We start from the raw sequence: 18019 nt of genomic DNA on the forward strand, positions 1-18019 counted from the left end.
TTCCCCCCCCCCCCCCCCCCCCCCCCCCCCGCTCCTCCCTCATTGGAGAGAGAAAGAAACAGCAATTAATTAAAACTAAACATTTTGAAGATTTCATTTTGTAACTCCACCTAGACAATACATTAACACCAGATTGTATTTCTTGAACTATAAACACAAATAAGAAAATATTTTACCTCTGAAATTTCTGTTATCTCTAAAACCCACTGTCATTTACCAATAACAGTCAAAATTGTCCATTAATTGTTTTTATTTCAGTATATACCGCTGCACACTTTTTGTAAAAAATCACTGCTTCTGCTGATACATTATCTGCCATTGTTTTGTTGATATCCACTAAGTCATTTTTCCAAGATGATACTAGTGTGTCCTAATTTTGTACAATTCCAGGCAGCAGAGTGCCAGGAGGCCAGCATATGTCCAAGGAGAAGATGAGGGACCTTGCTATGTAGGAATTGACGATATGGGAATCTATCTCTTGCATCCTTTGCCAGTCTCTACACACACTTCAGATGTGTGGAGAATGCTTTCTTAAAAGGCCTTTTCCATTTCTTCTGTTCAATTACCTTGTTGTGCTAGTAGGGCAAGATGAAGTATTTCTGGTGTGGCGTTTTTATTCAAGTTGAACTTTTTCTAGAGACTGTACTGGGAACTTTCTACAATCATAATATTGTATTGGCCAATTTCCTTATTTTTTTCAGATAATAGAACTGAGAATAGACTTTAGAGAGTTTCTATTTCTACTCTCTCATCGGACAGCAAAAGATACCCATGTCCTGAGAAAATAAAATAATTCAGCCATCTTGTGAAAGAAAGGTTTAGAACTCAGATTTTAGAACTCAGCCAGTGGTTTTGTAGAACACCAAATTTTAGAACTTGGAAAACTTCTTTATAGTTCTGATTGTGGTTTTCAAAAATACTGAATGAGAAGATCCATTCAGATGAAAGAAGTAAATATTAGAATTTCTATGCATACTTATGGGAGAATATTTAGAAATGATTATTTCTTTTTGTGTGTTAGAAGTAAGGAATTAAAATAAAAATGATTTTAGAACAATAAAATCTGTTTGAAAAGTTTGGTATAAAAATTCAACAGGAATATTGAACTCCATATTCCTAAAGGATAAGGTACACAATGGAAATACCTCAAACAGTGAGTATAATTGTAGTTACCCACTAAAATCTTACCCCACCTCATAGGAGAATTATACATTCCCAGCAATCACCATATACCCACAGCTCTAAGGGCATCTTCTTGACTTATGACCACCAATGAGAAAGAGCTAAAATCTCTCACATTTCAAATTCTACTTACAATTCATATCTCCTTATCTGTCACTATCTGTTTTCACTTTTAACTTATTGAGTCTTTGTAGCAAGAATAATAGCATACTTTAATACTCTATCATATCTTTATAGTACTTTACAATTTTAAAATGTAAAGTCAATACTTGCTATAATCCTGTGAAAAATCAGGGAAGCTATTATCCCCATTTTATAGATGCAGAAATGTAAAATTTAAGGGACCTCCTGAGATAAAATAATTTGTGTTGAGTTGGGATAACCTAGTTTTCTTATCTCTTTTCCAGAGTTCTTTTGATTTTACTAGGATGACTTTATGTCCCATGCTAATTGCAATGTCTATGCAACATATCATTCTTATTCTATTCACTAATTTGCCAATGATATTTTGATTTTCTGTGAAATAGCCTTATGTTTTTGAATTAGCAGTTGGTCACTTTGTCGAAAATTATTTTTCTAAAACAACTTTGAAAGTATTCCCTGTGCTGCTTTTATTCAGTAGCATTTATTCTTTCAAAGGATCCAATTTAAAACTCAGGTCAAATAATATCTCCAGCTATTTTGGAGGAAAGAAAATTATCCCGAAAACAATGAATATATTAAAGAGAATTGGCACAGACAAAAATTATTTTTCTAAATCACTGAGGTAAAAATAAATGTGAATGTTAAGGTAGAAAATTAAATGCAATTCTGTTCTCTAACTATGATAGGAACATCACTTTGTTATATAGGAAATTGAACAGTCACCTGAAAATATAGATTACTTAAACTCCAATTCATCTCTTAGAATGTTTAAGTAAGTTCTTGTTCTAATATGTCAAATATATAAAACATTAAAAAAAATCCCTGCATTAGTGATGTATAAGCATGAGTGAATTATTTACATTTTCAGTTTTCAAATATCATATCCAGAATGTGTATATATTTTTTAAAGCCAGGAAAATCTATTTTATTTAAAAAGTAAATTGATATATTCTCTAGATTTCTAGACCTGATATTAATATAAACAGAAGAACTTATGTGATAATATATTGATATACTTACCTGAGATCTTAATATAGATTATGAGTTTAAAATTATGTTTTTACATATATGTAAACGAAAAGGAAAACGTGCTATAATGACAATGGATGATGCAACATCTGATTGCTTTTTGCCTGGATCATGGGAAAAATAAGTAATCAATCAAATTAAGTGTACATTTTGACCTTGAGATTTTATAAAGGAAAAAACATTCTTACCCCTGAAATATGGAGATTTTACATTTTTCAATACTGTATATAATTTGACCTCTTTCCCAACAGTTCATGATATGTTTCCTTTGATAATCTTTGCTTTCATAATTAAAGTCATTATCATCATCATCATCATCATCAACATTATTTGGAGTAGAGGAGATGTGGCGTGTTAGTACAGGCTCACACCTTTTAGTAGCTTGAAAGCTAGAAAATATGCTCTTTGAATGTTTGTAGTGTTTATGTAATCAGTACCTATGTTGCCAAGGCATATTGAAAATAGCTGGTTGCCTGCTGCCTGCCTCTCCCTTTGTTGGAACTGTTGCCAGAACAGGTAGTAAAAAGTGGAAAGTAAGGGAAAATTCAGGCATCTGAGGTGTCTCTCAGGAAAGCAGCTGTGGCTTCCTTAGGAAGCAGTCACTGTTTCCCAACAACCAAGACTCTGTATACCCTTGGGTCCAGTTCATGGCTGGCTTAGTAGGATGCAGTTTATGACTTAGGACTTATGAGAGAAACCATTTGGGCAGTCCCATCACTGGCAGAACATTGAGAGAAATCCCCCAAGCTGCAAGCCATATGTGGGCTGTTGGTCTTCTATTAGCCTACTCTGGGAGTTTCCCATTTACTGGGGCTCTAATCATGCCTTTGACACAAGCAAAAACAATAAGGAAGATCTTTTCAAAATATATCTTTCCAAGATAGACTGTCCTATTTTTAAAACCAGACATCACTATTATTTCTGTAAACATGGCATTTTTTTCTCCCTAAAAATAAACTCATTTTTAAGAGAGATTTTTTTGTTTCCTAGATAGTAGACAAGTACAAAGAATTCTTTAATGGCACACTAAAAATCCTGGATAAGCAGTGTTGAATGGTATTCCACATTTGTAAACACATGCTCTTCAAAATTTAAGTTTTTGTTCTTCAAATATTGCAAGTTGTTATCCATGTGAGATGCCCCAGACTCCTCTTTTTTAAGCCCGAGAGATGCCAGAAGCATGTTTCTGCTGTTTAGGATATCTGAAAATCAGTATGCTGTTATGATAGAACTGTGGGGGGGGGGGGGCTGTCACTCATTTAACACAAAAATGGAATTTTGGTAGAATATTAGGACTGAGTGATTTTCTTGATAATTTTTGTTGAAACAGAGCTCTGATTTTAGAATGTAAATGCTTTACAATTTAGTAGTTATAAATAAAAGCATATTAGAAAGATGTAGTACTTTGAATTTTAGATTAAATGTCATGTTTTTCATCATTAGAGAGAGTTCTGTTAGGACGCTTAAGGACTATGATTCATCTAGAAACATTTTATTCAAAAATCTTTAGTTTCAAAACATACTGGATAGGAAGCAAACAATTTTGTGCTGGTGTTAGGCATACTCAGTAAAATTAAATGAAATTTTATTTCTAGGTGTAACTAGAACTCATTTGCAAAAGTACAGAAGTAAAAAGGAAATTTAATGAATTTTAGATTCACTGAACTATCTTATACTTTAAAAAAAATTCAGTCATAATTTTTAGGGCATGAGGTCAAGTTATTTTGAATGGTTTGCCGATTGCTGATTTTAATGCATAAAAAAGTCTCAGCACAGAGTCAAACTAGGTAACTTTCAAGTGCCTTGTTATTTTTTTCTACTCTTGTTTTATTCGCAGCTTTATAAAAACTAAAACAGACCATCCTTAAAAACTTTTTATTGTCCTGCTTTTTTTTTTATTTCCTTCTCACATCCATAAAAAGTAAAGAATGTGAGGCTCCATGGTAAGTACAAGAGGAAGATTACTGGTGTGAAGATTCTTTCTATAAACTACACCTTTCCTAAGATGTTTTTCCAGTGCAATAGAGTCCTCCCTAACATCTCTTCCCGCAAACGATATTTGGTTCGTTATTAATTTGACCTTATAGCAAATCTATTTCTATGTTTCCTTACTTTTGTTTCTCTCCTGTAACTGAAGAAAAAGTTATAAAAAGTTTTACTCTTTTGTAGCATTAAGAACATGAATGATTAGAAAAATACTATGTCAGGCTTCAGTTTTAACAAAGCACATATTCTAGCCACCCCATGAATATAAATCACGCCTAATCAACTTTGGTTGTCTTTCTGATTTTTCTCCATGTGTTACTTGTGGTAAGTCGGGCATTTCTTTTTACCTGTACTTTTTTTTTTTTTTTTTTTTTTTTCTTTTTTTTTGGTAAGTGGGGCTTTTTTTTTTCCCTTTTTTTTTTTTTTTTTTTTTTTTTTTGTCCTTTTTGAGACCGGCCTCACCGCGCTCAGCCAGTGAGCGCACCGGCCATCCCTACATATAGGATCCGAACCCACGGCGGGAGCACTGCTGTGCTCCCAGCGCCGCACTCTCCCGAGTGCGCCACGGGCTCGGCCCTTACCTGTACTTTTGACAAACTTCGAACTAAAGAAAAAAAAAAGTCTAACCTGGAAACAATTGAGGAAAAGGAGCCTGGATATCAACTCTGTACCCCACAGTTATGTCCCATCAATTATGTGACAATAAAAAAAAAAAAAAAGAGAGTGAGTGTATGTATCAAAAAATTTAGAAAAATTCTAGGAAAACAATCAAAATAGAAGACGTATCATTTTATCATTGTTTGTAAGGAAAGAGAGGAATCTAGTAATTAATCACAGGCAATTTTTAAATCCATATTATCAGATTGCCAGACTCTGAGAACAAGAGTTGGCAATATCAGAATTTTTAAAAGCCAGAGATCTATAAAAACACTATATTCATAACTTCCATTCAAAGATGAAAAATCCACACATTTTTTTGAAAACTATAGTATCTATTTTCACTTTATGCTAATTGTGGTTTATACAATTTTGACCAGATGGGTATGCAAGCACGGTAGCTAATTCATGCCAACTGTCTTCAAATATATTTTCTGAATTATAGGTAGGCTTTGGAGACCTCTCAGGAATCTCTAATCTTGTTACTAACATTTATGGTTTTCAAATATTATCATGATAGCTCAGATGTGGTCTGGATGAACAATTAGGTTAGTCTTCAGGAATATTATCAAAAAGGATGCACACTTTCTTAGGTGGTTTCGACTTTTAGAAGTGAATAAATTATTGTACATAGTAAGAGATAATCAGCCCTGGAGAACTGAAGAAATGGTTAAAATGAAGATTCTGCATTTGTTGTGTAAATTAAGTTAGTACTTTTTGTCATTCTAAATGTCTTTTGCCCCCACTGAGTAGTAAAATAGTAAAATACCTGATTTTTCAGTTTTTAGAGTTCAGCTAAAGAATTTTATAGCTATGTTCTAATGTTTATCTTGTGTTTACTTTTTCAAAACTTGATCGTGTTAAGTATATTTTCTTGTTTAAAAATTATTAGTAGATATTTAGCAATTGAGGAAACTATATACTTTTCAAATAATGTGTTTTTAATCACATGGGCATTCACATAAACTTTCTTTTTATATTGTTTTTTCTAAGCTAAGAAGTTTAATATATATTTAAAAGCTAATGTAAAATAATAATGTTTGATTTAAAATCTAAATAATAATAAATCCTTGCAAGACTTCATATTAAACATAACTGTGATTGTATCCTCTTTTGAACAGGGTATAAAAATAAACACAAAGAGAGAACACAAGACTTCTAAAGAGTAGGTGCTGTGTCTAGAAATTATTTCTCTAAGACTTGTTTTTCTTTGCAGATGACTAAATGTTTTTGGTCATATATAGAATATACTAAAAATAAAATTAATAGTTCTCAATTTCTTTTGAGTTGGCATTTGTCAAACTGGGTTCTTGCAAAATTCTAGGAAAAAAATATATTATTACCTAATATCTTTCTGATGGTTTCATTTTAAAAGAAACTTCAGTACATTTGACTTCAACTTTTCCTGTAGTTCTGTTTGTGCTTATTTGTTCTCTTGAATTAATAGGAACTAAAGATAATTTGTAGCAATTCAGGTTTGATCCCTGTTTGGTACAGCAGAGAATGGTCATCTGTACAAAAACCAAAACATTGTGTTAAAAAATGTATTTAACAAAAGATTGGTTTTACTTTTCTCCATTTTTTTTATTGGGTTTTCATTAAAACAAATTCTTGCTGTTGTGGTTGTTATAGTTCTGTTAAATAGCCAATTAACTGGTATTTTATGAACCTCGTCCGTGTCAGAGAAATAATTTTTAGGTGAAAGTGTACTCTTCTATTTAGAGCCAGTATATGATTTGTTAGGGATACAAAATAAGTACGTTCATTTCAGGGGAACTTCAGGAAATTGACACAGATATCTAAATTTGGCTGAAAACTCACACAATTTAGTAAATGATAATAATTTTTTAATTTTTTGTAAAGTGATTAAGTCTCAAGTCTTCACAAAAATGCAATTTCATATTTAAAATAACTGGATTTTTTTCCTTGGCAAAGTGTAATAAGCAATCTTACCCATCACAATATGACTTAGCTCATTTAATATGTTCATTCAACTTATTAGTGATTCAGTTATGTGTACATAGTTATACTGCTGCTGCCAATAGCCATAAAATTAAATGAGATTTATCCAAGTTAATGTTTTCTATTTGAATATTTGTGACAGTAAATGCACATTTGGGAAACAAAATAAATTTTAGCTATTTCAGAGATTTTGTTTCTCTTGTGAATAATTCTTCAAGTACTTTAAAGCTTTAATTTTACTTGCAAGTTTATTTAAAAGTTAAATGATTTATTTGAGACGTCTTATTTTATCACCTTCGTAAAGACTGTTGGATGTCGCTAGCCAGTTGTAATTGAAATTGTCCACTGCTCAAGGTGCTATTTGTTGTTCTGTACTCATCAAGTCATTCATTAATAAATATAGTAAGTGGATTCAAACCAGCCGAGACAGATATGCACATAGGTGCAAGACAAATCCACTAGCTTTGTAATTTGAGGGTTTACAATGTGAGGACCTGCCACATGCACACAAATACCTCTTCTGATACTATTCTCTTTCTTTTACGATATTAGGTGCCTGAATTGCTCACCATTGGAGTCATTTAGAATAAGGCCTTTTAAAACACAGACATAACTGGGAGGAGCAGCAGAATAACACCAGTTCCCTTGAGTGTTTTAACATGGATTAGTGGCTCAGATTAGCCACCTGCCAATTGATGAACATTTTGGAAAGAGGTGGAGGAAACATAGATTCATGCATCTGTACAGGCCAGAGTTCATGCATCTGTACAGGCCAGAGTTCAAAGTTTAGGTCTCTGGAAAGTCAAGAAAATAGCTTGAAGACAAGGGCCACTAATGATGTGTTAGCACAAGGAGGGTTTGACACTAAGAATGAACTTCCTCTGCTTCATATTTTGAATCCAGCTGTTAAAATCATGGGACTTGCCCAGACCTAGGATAAAATAAATGTGCATTGAGTTTGTATGTATCCAGGAGCAGCATATCTGTAGATTAGAGAAAAATACTGCAAAACAAACAAACAAAAAATGCTACAGTTTCCATTTATTATTCTAATAGCCTAAGTAAGAATTTTGACTACAGTTAACAAACAGATGATTGAGAAATATGTTAATGAACTATTACCTAAATCAGCACATTTAATCTATTCAACTATGGAGATTTAAAATGAACAGCTTAATACAAAAGTCAAGAGAGCAGTTAAAGGGAAATTTTAAAATGGAATGACAACAATACTGAAGTGGTTATATTTAGTTCATGTTAATTTCCTGACTTAAAATTATATATGCAACATATATTTAAATCTATTTTGTATATAATATATATACACATACACATATTCAAAAATATAAAGGCAAATCTGTTTTCTTGTATTTAAATATTTTCTAGTGGAACAGGGTAAATATTTCAGGGTCATACGTATTTTTAGGACATATTCATTTTATTTAATTTCTATGATCTTGTGCCAATATAGATTTCATTATGTATAAAAACTCCAATTTTCATGCTTAAAATATTAATTGTGAAAAGGTCTCAGAAATTTAGTAGTTACTGACTCAAAAATTCACCAGCAAATCCTGATGATTACTACGAAAAAGGTAATGAATTCACTATGGTATTCATATCCATCGAACAAACTTCCTAGGCTGTGCAGTTGGATTTTCTGGGGGACATTAAGTTAATGTAAAACACCATTTCAGCTCTGATATTTAGCAGTTCTGTGATTCCTTGGTAAGCCACATAAATTTTGAGTTCCTATTGTTTTATCGATGAACTGGATACCAATCGTCCAAACCTAGGATAGTACCTGTTCTCAGCAACGGTCTCCACTGCAGTTAACGCAGGATGATTCTGGCCCCTGTGCTTCATCAGTTTTACATCTACTTGGAGGGACAATACATAGGAGTCTAAAACACATGAAAAAACAAGCAAAATAAAACTGCAAACTGCAACATTGCATTCTTGGTAGGGAGCTACATGTATTTAGGTAATTGGAACAGGGAAGATCTTTGAGATTTAGTTAAGGATGGGTCCTAGGTGAAATAGGACTTGAATTACAGTTTCAAAGGTAGTCAGGTTTAGTTATGAAGTGGTGGATTAACAACAAAGACACAAACTAGAATGGTAATCTCTTTCACTCTCCTTTTTGGTATACCACTGGGAATCCAGAAGAAAGTACAGATAGTCTAGGGGAGACTATCCCTACTTTGGAAAATGGGAAATAGGGTAATTATGACACATTCACAAAAGTTTACATACAGCTTTCAAGGTTTCACTGAAGTAATTCTCCTCAGCCTTCCTGCATTGAGATAATCCTTGCAACCATAGACACCAGATTGAAAACCAATGAAAACTTCTATGGCCAAGTATACTTCAGATTTCAGTATCTTGCACAACACGAGGTACCTATTAGTTTCTTGATCCAAATTATTTACTCTGGTATTATAGATTTGTCACCTCTGTCCCACTTGACACAGCTGTCTTCTCAGCTGTCCCTTTGTCAACATTAACCCATCTTCATAGACAAACGCAACTCATCACACAGGACTAGAGCTTTCACAAATATTCCCCCAAACTTGGCATTATTTTACCTGGCACCATCATGAGAAATCTCATGAGGTCATTTCTCTTGAATTCAGTCAAAAGAAACAATATCAAAACCAGCCTTTAAATATATTGTATTTGACCTCTGAGGCAACTTCAGAAAGTTAATATTGTTCTTGACTTCTGCTTCAATATAACTACCGATTTTATTTTTAGTATTTTTTTCATATTGTGGGTGTTATAGGCTGAAAGGAATTGCATGGATTTGAAGAAAACTATCAGACTGGCTGACGTGAAGGATAATGTTTCTCTAGAAAGAACCAGAAGATTTATAGGAAACTGAACAATCCACTGCTAAATCTAAATATTAATGTTTGTGATGATTTATTTATTTATGTGGTGGGGTTTTTTTTTCTTTTCTTTTATTTTTCTTCTTATTCAGGCTTTAATAGCAAAATCAGCACAGTTCAGGATATCTTTTGTGAATGAATGGCTGGCCTCATTAATGTCCTTGGCTTCCCCTCAGTCCCTCACCCCAGAATGCTTCCAGGCCTCTATCTTATTACTTAAACATATTTTCTTTGTATATTTTAATGGATCTTCCAGGAGTAGTGATCATCTTCCTGGTGAGAGGCAACTGGTCATATTTTAATAATTTGGAAAGGAAGTTTGCACCATAAGAACAAATATGGAGAAACTTTCAAACAGGTATCTCAATAATTCCAGCTGTTTGGGCATCACTCTCTTTTATCTTCATTCTAGTACTCAACCACCTAAAATGGAAATCATGAAAGCAATGTGACAGCTTAATTTTTAGTGCATCAGTAAGAGCAAGGGGAAGGGTTCTCTTGGGAAAAACCTGATGGTACAAAGACCATGACCAGTTCACGGATCAAGCAAACTCAATGCACTCTTGAGGCTGCTTATTATGGCTCAGTTCTGTCTTCAGTTTTAAAGAGAATTTTGCAGTTACAGTTTTATACCTGATGAGATCAAAAGATAAGTCAGCAGCAGCATTTCGAATTTAATTCATGTTGGGTGAAGTTCATAGACCATATTGCCACAGAGAGGAATGATTCTTTAACAATATTTTTACTTGTTCTATTCCAAAGGCTTCTTAAACTGGGATCATTTAATATAGTACATAACAACATGCAGTATCCCCAAATGCCAGAAGAAAGTTCTATTTCATTCAACATCTAACTTATACTCATATGGCCCCATCCCTGGAAATGACTGAGATTTGTGAGTATAAGAAAAAAGCCACAGAAACAAAATTTTTTACTCCCACTTCTGTCTTCACGTAACATGTTTCAAATTAAACTGTTCCATGTTCTACCAGTGAACAACTGCTAGATTCAATTTAAATAATTTAACTTTCTAAAATGTTTATGTTCATTTTCCCCTAGGAAGATATTTTTAACTCAGTTGAACAAATATATTGACTCAGTTTTGTTTTTCTTCTTTGTGTTTTATTTCTTCAGATTTTTTTTTCCATTGGCATTGCTTTCTGGGGAGTAAGAAGTATGAAACAGCTTGTCTCCAGTCCTTGGAAATAACCTAAGTTTGTACACAATTCTCTTGTTTTAATCAATTGTCCACAGCCACAATATATAATCATTGAATGTGGAAATAAAATTGTCTTATATAATGTGTAATGAACCATTTCTTCAATGAAAGGTAAATGTACTTATTTACTCGTGTTTGTTTTTCACATTTGTTGTTTTCTATTAAAATTAAAGTTAGTTGCGGTTACTTTTAGTTATTGCTATAGTTGAAAACAAATGATTTGAAATATAATGGTGTTATATTCACTGTAGCATCTAAGACAATGAGTATAAAAAAGGAAAGAGGAAAACTTAAAAACAGTAAAATTGAATAAAAATTGCCTTTGCTTTGACTTGACAACAGCATTCCCTTTGATGTATACAAAGTTGTGCTTAGATATATTTTTGTAGCCATAAAAATATACTATGTTAGTTGTCTGCCTAAGGCTGCATTTAAATTTGAAAATCACATGACCTAAGCTACTTTACAGAAGAGACTTCGCTGAAATAAAAATAAACAGAATTTGTCAAAATTAGCTTGTTCAACAGGTTAATTTGTGATACATATATCTAATATATTTGGTCAATTTGTTCTGGCAGATTGAGAAGCAAGCAGTAAATCTGTGTTATTTAAAATTGTCACAATAATGTGAACAAAATTCTCTAAATAAAATTGCCTGAGGTGTTATGTGTCTATACTTCATTGAGATTGTAAAACTGTGCCAAATGTTTTATTGGGAGGGAATCGACAGGAATAAGCAGGATAAAGTCCAAAGAAGGAGGACTGAAAGACATTTAAAAATGTTTTTTCTTCCCCACTCCAATATTTCTTAGATTTCAAGTTACAATTTAAATAATCAAAGTTGCAAATACTAAGTGAATTAATGCTCTGCTTTATGGAGCTTTGCCTGTGTTAATCACTGATTAACATAGTGATTACATAGAGACTGATCCGTTGGATAAACTCATTTTATAAATATGTTATTTAAGCTTTAAACAGAGAAAAATGTGAAACTATGAAAAGAATCAGACTGTAGGTGTCTATGTGGACTCATGATAGGTCGTAGTATATTTATTTTTCAAAGTGGAACAGCAGAGGAAGATTAAGTTGTTTACATAATGGAAAAATTAGCAAGTTACATTTTTAAGAGTCAGAAGTGGGGTTTGGCTTTCCTTCATTCGTGTTTTTATATTTCTTAATTTAACACAGAGTTAGAGCAAATACTTAAGCCCATAACAAATATTAAATTCTGCTTTTGTCCTTTACAGCAATTCTTGCCTGACTTTGCATATGTAGAATCATGTTAAGGCAGGGAGCCCTCTGCTGGCTTGAAATGATTAAACTTACAGTGTGAAAATTCTCCAGATCCAGATTCTACCTACTACTGACTCTTCTCCAGTCTGTAGGTCACATCATTTCGTTATAGCATAGAAAAGAGATTTTTAACAAATCTTTAAATAGATTTTTAGTATGGCTGAATAGTTTAATGCTTTCCCCAGGTATGATGCGCAAATATACACACATATGCCTGAATATATGTGATTTTATAGGAGTGGCCTAAAATTGAGTTTAATAATGGAAATAATTCAAAAATGATAAAAATCCTTTTAAGGGGAAGTTCAGTTTTCTTTGAGTAAACTCAAATTTATTAATTATCTCTTTTCTCTCTCAGCTTCCCTCACTATAATTGTGAATGGTTTTCTTTTAGGAATAAAGATATTTTCAAGCTACCAATTTCCAGGCCTTTGAAAGTGGAAGTGGTTTCCAGAAAGGTAGTGTTCCTAGGGTCTCTGTGCATTAACCAGAGCACTTTTTCTTCACCTTCAACCCTGGTAATTTTCCAGTCCAGCTTTCTCTTGCAGAGCACTAACGCATGGTGACAGATCATGTAACTATTATTAATGTTGTAAATTAATCTTGAGTGATGCCATGCAATTTATGCTTACTCTTGACTGGGAGGACTCTGTCTCTCTCTCTGGAGGAAAAGCACTAAAAATAGGATTCATCAATTACCCACCACTTCTAATGAAAAGATGCAAACTGACTGTGAATCATGGTGAAGATACTCAGTTTTGCTAATCTACCATAAGGAAGACTAGAGAGAGGGATGGAACGTTTGTTTATTGAGTAGTACTCTACCAGCATTACTTCATTTAGCCTCTAAATGTGAATTGGGTTCTGTTAGCACCCTTTTATGGAAGAGAATTCTGAGTCCGAGACAGGTTAAATAACTTGTGCAAACCGGTAAAGCATATTAAGTGGCCAAAAGAAAATTCACACTCTCTGAAGCCATGATGTTTCTCCATTCTGTGATGTCACATACCCAAGGCAAATCTTTAGAAGTATAGGCCCAGGAATTTAAGTTCAAATATTTCCCTTTCAATTTGATGCTACAAACTACAAAATAAAGTTCACATGATAAGTATTTTAGTTAACGGAAGAGTTGACAAGATGAACGAGTTCAGAATTTTTAAACCTTCTAATAGTGGTCATGCCCTAGGTTTATTTACGGGATTACCATATATCTGAAAGAAGCCGCTCCCTGTACTTAATTTGTCAATTTTCTCTAGAATTGTTCATTACTGTAGCTTCATTTGTTGTGTCATTTGCTTCTCTATCATCTCATTCCTTCTAATCATTTTGGTTAACCTTAACCTGATCATCTCAGGGCTATGTTATTCAGCAGCACTTAAATACGTAATTGTGTATCAGATGTTCAATTAATCACAAAAGTATATGAACCCTTCACATATATTTAACATTACCAGCTCACATTATTGTTTTTAGAGGCTCTCAAATTTCTATTTACTGGTGACATATAATTTAGCTATTCAGTGTGGAATCCGCAATAGAGCCATGGGGTGGAATTCTTGAAGGTGTGACATACATTACAGTGTACAGTAATGTGATTTATTAAGAAGAGTAACAGTGGTTAGAAAATGAGCACGCTTTTCAATGCCTCCTCTCTATTTTCTCATATTCATAGCCCCCAAAATCCCGAGGAAAGATGGAAAACACAGAAACTAGTTTGGCTTTTAGAATCTTAAAATGTTTTTGAGGACATGATTCTCAGCAACTTTATGGAAGCAGGCTGAACTCCATCTTAAGCCTGCCTCAGTGAAAGGAAATGAGCAGATCATGTTCTATTCATTATTAGAGATTTTTTTCAAATCTCATGCTAGTTTTATCACCCTTTCTTCTCAACACATAACAACTTACACTCCTCCCCTGCTCAAAGATACAATTAGAGAAAAATAGCAAAATAAGCAAGCATTGACAGTTTTCTCTTGTGGGTTGTGCCTTCTTTTTGAAATATCACAGCTCTAATACCATTTAAGTCATAATTTTCAAACATTCCAGGCACTCCAGTATCCACAAATCGTAATAAATTCATTCCTTGGGTGTGTTCTCCCTTTGTTTTAGCAACAACAAAACTAAAATCATAACCTGCACAGATTTACATTTCAGAAGGCAGGATGAAGCAGTCTTTGTCTTTACACATCAGGGTTGCCTGTGGGTCTTTTAAAAATTACAGATGCCTAGGTGGGACACTGGATTTAATAAAATTGAGGTGGTGCCAGAGAATCCATATTGTTGAAGCTATGCCAATGATAAGATACAATCTAAATAAAAGAAAACTTGTCTAGGTCCTTTCAAGTTTCAGAAATACACAGGGAAGATGCATAGTATCTTTCTACAGCAAAGATTTTAACTATGAGAAAGAGGTAATATTGATTAACTAAGCATGAATATTTATATGTGCCACCCAAAGAAAATTATCAGTTTAGCATGGGATTATTTTGCATATATTTTTAAAGAAACTCAGCCTGAAAGTTTGGAAACAACTCAGTTAGATGGGAGTGGAGGGTGGTGGAGCTCACAAGGAAGATTTGCTCAAAAAGTACTGTCACTATAGGTCCTGGTTGTTTATCTAATTTTTTATGCTCCATAAAATATTATTAGTAGTGGTGTTAAAATATACTGGTTAGGTTTGGTAAACCCCAATTTTGTGCTTACAGCTTCTGCCAGGCTCTCTTGCAGTAGCATGAGAGATGCATGTGCAGTAAAGAGAGGTGAAGGAAAGCAAACTGTTTTAGCCCAAAATATATTTCTTTGACATATTTCAAGATAACTCTTCAGAGGGGCTGGAAAAAACAAGAATAGCTAAAAAGCTGCCTTTTGTAGGGAACATTTACATCTGCAGAGAAAAATCTGTGTTGGTGAGACAAACACGCAGGCTTTCTCTGAGGTTCTCCTCCCTTGTCTACCATCGATTCCTTCTGAGGGCAGCTCTGAGATTACCTGAGATACCTCCACCTGCACAACAGTACCTTTGCCTCACTTGTTTCCTCCCTTTACCTGTGTCTCTGCCTTCCCCAGAGCTCAGAGAAACCTGGTCCCAGGCCATTACTCTTTCAGTTCATTCATTTGCCATGAAAATTATTAACTCCTACACCCTCCTATCTACCTCTCCCCTTTGAAGGAGGGTATATAAGCTCCTACACCCCATTGCCACTTGGGTTATGGGATAATTACTCTCCTGTGATCCCCCAGCCCCAGCAAATTAAAATAAAATCTGTTATGTCTTTTCTCCTACTAATCCTTTTTGTCGGCTGATTTTCTGCTAACCGTCAGGTGGTGAAGGGAGAGTTTTCCCTTGGCCCTTACAGAGCTCTCCCTTTAACACAAAGTTAAATATAAAAGATGCCCATACATAATGGTTTCTGTTTCCCCTGCCCCCACACACAACCTATCTACATCCCTTTCAGACACAGTAGACGAAATACAGCTAACTTCTCCCTTTCAGAGAAAGGACACAGCATTAATTTTAACTCTGTTAAAATAACGTGTGCTGAGACAATCAGTGTCTAAGGACAGCTAATTCCTTCTAGATAGAAAATGTTGGGAGATCATCTAACATAATGGCACCTGATAAGCACATGGCATACTAGGAAGCCTCGCCTTGGCCTATGCAATAGTCTGTAAGATGCATAAAATCATCAGGCAGCTAATTTGTATCAATGAACACCCCCAAATTAATAAATGCCTTTTCAATAAACTAAGTGTTAATTTTTTTCCAGGAAAATTTATGCCAAATACATAACTTGCATAAGATGTTTATTAATCTACATTATTCACAGGGTGGGGGGGAGGTAAGTGATATCACTGATTGCACAAAAAAACAGAGAAAAATAAATGCTGAAGAAGCAGCAGTATCTATTTCAAGTCTGGACTCATCTTAAGAAGACTGCTCAAAGGGGACAATTAACACATGCAACTACAGAAGGCTCATGGACTCTCTGAAATTTAAATTTATTTAGATTAAAAGACCCTTCTAAGTTCATTTCACTTATTTACCTATTAGAATTTTCTTGTACACAGACAGAAGGTGAAACAATAGCTACTAATGTGCTGGTTCTATGAGCTGAAGGCCTCTATGATCAGTTAAAAGATACTAGTTTTATCTCAGTGTCAGTTAATGCTCCAAATAAAAAATAATCAGGTAATACTAAGCTTAGGTCAACATTTTCTTCCAATTCATGAAATCAAAAGTAATTTTTTAACAGCCCATCCCATCAAGTGTGAAACATCTGATACTACCGTGTCAATTAAAAAGTTTAATATTGAAGATTAAATTATGTTTGGTTTTTAAAGATATTATGAATACGAATTTTGGTAGATTACAGCATAGTGATAAAAGCAGCGATCTTTCTACATTAAGAAACTAGTGACAGAGAAATTGCTTGAGATTATTTTTGTTAGACATACTTAATGATAGCATTCAAAGAGGTATATTGTCAAAACTGAAAAATATTTTATAGAGTTGTAAATTATCTAGAAAATGGTTTGTTGTGAAGATGATAAATACAAAAGGATACATCGAAATTCCATTACTAGACATCAAAAAGTACGTTTTGCTGCCAGACATCAAACAGATTTTAGAAATGCATGAGCCTTTGAAGAACAATTTTGTCAACCAAAACTGTGTCTGTCCTCCATTAGTGTTGAACTTTGTGGTAGAGTCCACTAAACTTGGTTGCATTTTATTCAAGACTATTTTAAAGTCCTCAGACAAATATCAATGAATAGTGATAGAACTTTAGTTCTCAAAACAGTTAGCAAACTTTACATACTGAAAACAAAGCTTGCAAGCAGAAAGATATTGAAATTTATCCCTACGAAAATGGGAAAGAGTTCAAACCTTATATGTCATTTAACTCTGAAACTATAATTCAACTTGAGATATCATCCTTTGTGCAGATTAATAAGGCTTCAATTTTTAAATGGATAAATTTACATAATGCAGGAAAAGGAAGAAAGTCAAACAATGTTGCAGCATCTAAATTTGATGAAACAATTTTAAAAATGTAATAAAGACAAATTGCTTGGTGAATTTTGTTAACTATTTTTGAAGTTTTCTTGAATGAAGGCAAAAACACAACATCTATGACAATTGTTGAACTTAAATATTTACATCTTTCAATAAAGAAAAATTAGAACAGAAAATATCTATTTGCTGTTTTTTTCTGAGCTTATTAGGTACCTGTTAAGAGAGTATTTTCGCAATTAAAAATGTACAGAGAAGAGTCAATTGCAAGTGTTAACACTTCTGTATATATTAACCATAAGATGAAATTTTGAATAAGTGTAGAGGTAATGGAAAATTCATTATTCTTGGCCTCAAATTCTTCATTAAAAAAATGGAAGCATTGGTCCAAATCATGTCTACGTTCCTTTGCAATTCTGATCTTCCTGTGAGCAGGTCAAAATTATTTCTGTAATTTAAATAATAAAACTATGTGTTTATGATCAAATTTGAACTTTTCAATAATTTATATTTCTTCAGTAATGAATTAATGAAGTTTTATTTCATAATGTTCATTAGAATCAAACCAATGAGGACAACCTTAGAAAGAAGATAAGGAAGTTAGGAAATTATAATGCAAAAAAATAAAATAAAATTTTCTTC

General features: G+C 33.4%; 1 protein-coding gene across 2 annotated transcripts in view; it reads left to right on the forward strand.

Annotated features, from left to right (window-relative positions):
- The window catches only part of AGMO (alkylglycerol monooxygenase), a 340101-nt gene extending 328643 nt beyond the window's left edge, over positions 1 to 11458 (forward strand). Inside the window, exon 13 of one of the 2 annotated variants that reach the window (XM_008576908.1) lies at positions 10986 to 11147. In XM_008576908.1, coding sequence (XP_008575130.1) covers positions 10986 to 11060 — 75 coding nt within the window. In that variant the 3' untranslated portion in view covers positions 11061 to 11147. Of the gene's footprint in view, positions 1 to 10985 lie in introns of both variants that reach the window. The other variant, XM_008576915.1, reaches the window with a different exon arrangement.
- Positions 11459 to 18019: the final 6561 nt, after the last annotated feature.

This window comes from Galeopterus variegatus, unplaced genomic scaffold (assembly GCF_000696425.1).
Source record: "Galeopterus variegatus unplaced genomic scaffold, G_variegatus-3.0.2 Scaffold64, whole genome shotgun sequence".
NCBI classification, from domain to species: Eukaryota; Metazoa; Chordata; class Mammalia; order Dermoptera; family Cynocephalidae; genus Galeopterus; species Galeopterus variegatus.